The sequence below is a fragment of the Coregonus lavaretus genome (genome assembly GCF_964263955.1).
Source record: "Coregonus lavaretus genome assembly, chromosome: 40".
NCBI classification, from domain to species: Eukaryota; Metazoa; Chordata; class Actinopteri; order Salmoniformes; family Salmonidae; genus Coregonus; species Coregonus lavaretus.
Window position 1 is genome coordinate 625833 of NC_140027.1, and position 6000 is coordinate 631832.

Genomic DNA, 6000 nt, shown 5'->3' on the forward strand with positions numbered 1-6000 from the left:
AAGATGATGATGAAAGTCCATAAATGCGTAAGCAGCTGACCAATAAGAACACAGTAGCAGCTGTGATTCATATGGGGAAGGAAGAGATGTGGGACTTTGATGACAAAGCACATCTAAGAGACCTGCTTCAAATTCACTCAGTCTTAGCCTGCGATTTGAGTCACTTTATTATCTCTGTAGGGGAATGCGCTTCTAAACCTGTCAAGTACACTGCTAAGAATAATGGTGCTTAGCAGTTACATATATAGTTGTATCTATTTAAGGGACATCTATGACGCAAGCGATTGAACCCTTTTTGGTTCTATACAGCACTATTACATCTAGCAGTGTGTAACATGTAACTCATGCATTCTTACACCCCATTCATCCATCGACGAGAGCCGGCTTGAACAGACAAGCCCAAGTCGCTAGTTGATGATCAGATAAGAGGTCGCCATGGAAACTGGGGACTTTCACTTTTCAGAAAAGCTACAGGGTCCCAGAATGTGACCGAGAAGAAGTGGGAAAAGTACTGAAACACCCAGAAAGAACACTACCGTGTGTGTCTCTGTGTGTGATGTCCCATAGGCTCATGGGAGCCTATCTGACCCAACTGTCTGTTTTACCCCAGATTGGGAAGATAAGGAGAGAGGGAATCACAGAGGGAGGGAGGGAGGATACGGGGTGCTCTCTTTCTTCCTACTTTCTTTCTCTCTTACCTGGAGCAGGGGTAATGGGACGTTCCCTTCTTTCTTTCTTTCATTTTCTTACCTGGTTCAGTGCAGTTTTTATTTTCCTCCTCCTCCATGCTGCTATTACTGTCCAATGTGTCCTCCTCCTGCAGCAGCCTCCTGCCTCCCCATCGCTCATCATCATACGTGGTGGGGCTGGATATGTCATAACCTACGAGACACAGGTAGAGGGGGCTTGAAAAGCGGTAACCACGGCATGTTCATCAGGGCACATCGAAGCAAAATGTTTTGCAACACAAAACGAAAACGAGCATTTGTTATTGGACCAGTTCAGTAATAGTCTGAGGAGGATCCTTTTATGTCAGTGTCTTTGGAGAATGTTGAAGTTATATTTGTCAAGTTATTATGCACTGAGAAATGAAACAAAGGGAAAGGACTGGGGGCAGAATACATTGCATTGAATCACACAAAACGCCACTTTAATCATGAATGCACTCTGAATAAAGAGCACATCTAGTGGCAAAAACAGGGCACAGGATTCATTCATTTTCTTCTTTGGACAACGCTAAACCCACTGTAACCCTTTTAGCTGGCTGACCACATGCCTGACAGACACAAAAGAGAAATGCTTTGAATAAAAATCAGAGGCATTCAATTGTCCTATAGTTAGACCTTGAGGCATGGCTGAACTTTCCACCGGGCATCATCACCTTTGATTCTGTACTCACAAGGCAGGCAGCGGGCAAAGGGAATTGCGTGCCAACATTCAATGTGTTCTTACCTCCTCTCAAAGACACAGACACATGCACAGACCATGCATACACACACACACACACACACACACACACACACACACACACACACACACACACACACACACACACACACACACACACACACATACAAACACACAGAAATAACAAGCATAACGCACCAGTGACTAACATGTCACTTCCTGAAAGGCGTTGAGTACTTCTTCGCTAAGCTCAGAGAACATAACACACACACACACACACTTCATTAAGTGGATCATAAATAATCAACACAATTAATTGATATTCGGGCACGTTGATTAAGAGTTTAACAGACAGGCACACAATGGGATGTGGAGAAATGCATTAGCTGTAGTGTCATTTTCGGTTTGAACACACACACACACACACACACAGTAGTGTGTGTCCCTGTTGCATTGCATTCTTTCGTTACCAGGATGCGCACACTGACATAGCAGTGATGCACAAATCATGAGTATGAAATATGAATATTCATATACAAGCACCAAGCCTTCTGTCCCTGTTCTGTAATGAAGATTCAATGGGATATAAGTGACAGCTCACTAAAAGCAAACGTCGACCTTGAATAGCAAGCTGTTTTAAAGTTAAAGTGCTTTGTATATAGTAGGAGAGGAAGAGAGTAGGAGTGGACAGCTTTTCTCTCTCTGTAACCTGGAGAAGTGTTTTTAGTATACCCCTGGGTACTCTGCCCTGATTTCAGCTTTACAGGAGTTGTATAGGCAATAGTTTTCTGACACATGAATGCGTTTGTTTGTTCAAGGTCAACATTTGATGAATTCCATTTGATGAACTCCATTGTAATTTAGTTTACCTGAACTTACTAAGGTTCCTGCAACGCATTTAATGTTTTTTTAAACCAATTTGTGCCAGTGGCATATAGGACTTCCTGCAATTATAACATTTGATCAATATTGTTTCCTCAAATAGACACAGGGGGCACATGCCCCCTCAGATTTGTCCTGTTTAAAAAAAAAAAATATATATATATATATATATATAGTACCAGTCAAAAGTTGACACACCTACTCATTCCAGGGTTTTTCTTTATTTTTTACAATTTTCTACTTTGTAGAATAATAGTGAAGACATCAAAACTATGAAATAACACATATGGAATCAAGTAGTAACCAAAAAAAGTGGTAAATCAAAATATATTTTAGATACTTCAAATAGACACCCTTTGCCTTGATGACAGCTTTGCACACTCTTGGGAATTTTCTCAACCAGCTTCACCTGGAATGCTTTTCCAACAGTCTTGAAGGAGTTCCCACATATGCTGAGCACTTGTTGGCTGCTTTTCCTTCACTCTGCCATCCGAAACATCCCAAACCATCTCAATTGGGTTGAGGTCGGGGGATTGTGGAGGCCAGGTCATCTGATGCAGCACTCCATCACTCTCCTTTTCTGTAAAATAGCCCTTACACAGCCTGGAGGTGTGTTGGGTCAATGTCCTGTTGAAAAACAAATGATAGTTCCACTAAGCACAAACCAGATGGGATGGCGTATTACTGCAGAATGCTGTGGTAGCCATGCTGGTTAAGTGTGCCGTGAATTCTAAATAAATCACAGACAGTATCACCAGCAAAGCACCCCCACACCATAACACCTCCTCCTCCATGCTTTACGGTGGGAAATACACATGCAGAGATCATCCGTTCACCCACACAGCGTCTCACAAAGACACTGCGGTTGGAACCAAAAATCTCCAATTTGGACTCCAGACCAAAGGACAGATTTCCACCAGTCTAACGTCCATTGCTCGTGTTTCTTGGCCCAAGCAAGTCTCTTCTTATTATTGGTGTCCTTTAGTAGTGGTTTCTTTGCAGCAATTTGACCATGAAGGCCTGATTCACACAGTCTCCTCTGAACAGTTGATGTTGAGATGTGTCTGTTACTTGAACTCTGTGAAGCATTTATTTGGGCTGCAATTTCTGAGGCTAGTAACTCCATTGAACTTATCCTCTGCAGCGGAGGTACCTCTGGGTCTTCCATTCTTGTGGTGGTCCTCATGAGAGCCAGTTTAATCATAGCACTTGATGGTTTTTGCGACTGCACTTGAATAAACTTTCAAAGTTCTTGAAATTTCCCGTATTGACTGACCTTCATGTCTTAAAGTAATGATGGACTGTCGTTTCTTATTGCTTATTTGAGCTGTTCTTGCCATAGAATGGACTTGGTCTTTTACCAAATAGGGCTATCTTCCCAGTCCCAAAATAATCACAACATAGCGCCTATGCAAAGCCCTCACTCTATTGCTCAAACTTATTCCAGAGTCTGCCTGGCAACTGGAAATCTTTGCCAGTGGGTGTGCGTGTGTGTGTAGGCTACCTGCCCCTCCTCTTTGAAGCATAGGTTATTGTAGCCTACTGACGTTACAAGAGTGATTCAGAAATTAGGGAGAGATGTTTAATTAGAGAAGAATGGATGGACTTTTCAATGCTAGTTAAGGATCCTATAATTATCACGTTTACATTGGATTTATTAACTACAAAAAAGGTAAACGTGTTTTTAATTCTAGTGCTGCTCTGCACACACAAGCTTGTTAGGTAGCTAGCTAATATTTGTGCTGGTCCAACGTTAAACCAACTCGGAAGTTCAACGACATTTAAAGCCACTCCTCCATAGGTATAATTATGTGGGCCTAATTCAGATAATTAATGTCATAACAAGATGCCCAGCGCTTCAAGACAAGCTTCCTCCATCCTCAACCTCAAAACGTCAGTTGCATCGCACGCTCTACACTGTGACATGCAGCACAGTGTGTGTGTGTCTTTCATTATGATTAAACCATACTGTTGCGTCAAAATACAATTTGCTCTTAACTACTTTCCTATACAGATTAAATCGCTGACCCGCTCCACAGCAAACTGCTCTATCCGCACTGCTTGGTGAAGTAATTTAATGTTGAGCTATATATATATATAAAAACATTTTTTTCAAAGTTTTAAAAAGGAACAGAAAGGAACGATATAAAGCGTTACTATTTTTGGTTGGAACTGGTTCAGAACTTTATGTTTGCAGGTCGGAACAGTGGAACGGAGCGAAAATAAATAATGGTTCTGTTCAGAACGAAACCCCTGCTCTAGATTGCAGGAAAAAAGCTGTTTCAGGTGTTTGAAAAATGAAAAAACCTCCAACTTCAGGACAGGGTGCCTAGCCCCTGTATGTATGCACACATGACTAAGTCGCTTCTGACGAAAAGCGTCTGCTAAATGGCATATTATATTATATCCATCCTCACCTACCCTGTGCCCCCTCAGATTTTGGGGGTGCATGACGCCCCTGACCACACTCCAGTCCAGTTCACAACTGTGAAAAATGAGAACAACTCTAAAGTAGCCTACAGTTAAACACAATTTGCATGATGTGCGAAATCAATGTAACATTGTATTGTTACAAAACATGGTAACAAAACAATGGACTCTATCGGCTACATTACAGCCATATGGAACTCCCACTTCAGCATTCCATCCCCCAACAGAGGGGTAAATTGATAAGCCTACCCTCACCTGAATTTTCTGCTAGGTAGGAGAACCCCTTGACGAAGAGAAGCATCCCTCCCAACAAGCATATTTGGATCAAAACCAACTCCTTCCGCTTTTTCCGTCTCGCTTTGATCTTTTTCTGGTTCAGCATCACTTGTGGCGGTCGATTCCGAGGTCGGACGCCGGCTGGAGGCATCCTTTCCGCGGCTTCTTCCTCGTCCATGTAGCGGCCGGGGGGGGTCTTGTAAAAGTTACAAGTCGGTATCGTTGTTAAGTCGCGAGTGTTGAGGTGTGGACTGCAAGGTTTGTTTTCCGTAAAAGTTTCAAGTCGGTATCGTTGGAAAGTCGCGAGTGTTGAGGTGTGGACTGCAAGGTTTGTTTTCCTTTTGAAGTGCCAGGGCTTCTTGCTTCTATGTCATATTACATTTTTATCTCATGCAATATATGACAGGCGGCAGGAGCGCTCCATGGATGCGACTGCGAGATTGCTCACTGATTTGTATGGTGATGTGATTGTTGGATGCTGTCCGACGAGAGAGAGAGAGAGAGAGAGAGAGAGAGAGAGAGAGAGGAGAGAGAGAGAGAGAGAGAGAGAGAGAGAGAGAGGAGAGAGAGAGAGAGAGAGAGAGAGAGAGAGAGAGAGGAGAGCGAGAGAGCGTGATAGAGAGAGAGAGAGAGAGAGAGAGAGAGAGAGGTAGAGAGAAGAGAGAGAGAGAGAGAAAGAGAGAGAGAGAAAGAGAAGAGGAGAGAGAGAGAGAGAGAGAGAGAGAGAGAGAGAGAGAGAGAGAGAGAGAGAGAGAGAGAGAGAGAGAGAGAGAGAGAGAGAGAGAGAGAGAGAGAGAGAGAGAGAGACTCGGTACACGCCTATCACTACCCTCTTCTTGGAAAGGTTTTTTGCGTGATGTTGGCATTAGTACATGATAGCTGAATTACATAAGTTAACATAAACATATATTCAAAAGTTGTTTGTGCCAAGGCCACCTTATTGAATATTTGAGTAGGCTATAGCCTATTATGCATACATTACATAATATATCAATGAATTCATTG

The 6000-nt window shown here is 42.7% G+C and overlaps 1 protein-coding gene across 1 annotated transcript in view; it reads right to left on the reverse strand.

The window, feature by feature from the left end:
- The window catches only part of LOC311113425 (sodium/potassium/calcium exchanger 3-like), a gene marked incomplete at its 5' end in the record, with an annotated part of 48080 nt that extends 42907 nt beyond the window's left edge, over positions 1–5173 (reverse strand). Inside the window, 2 exons of the mRNA XM_084156636.1 lie at positions 751–882; positions 4975–5173. Of these exons, the coding sequence (XP_084012762.1) occupies positions 751–882; positions 4975–5173 (331 nt within the window). The remainder of the gene's footprint in view (positions 1–750; positions 883–4974) is intronic.
- Between the last annotated feature and the right edge of the window lie 827 nt (positions 5174–6000).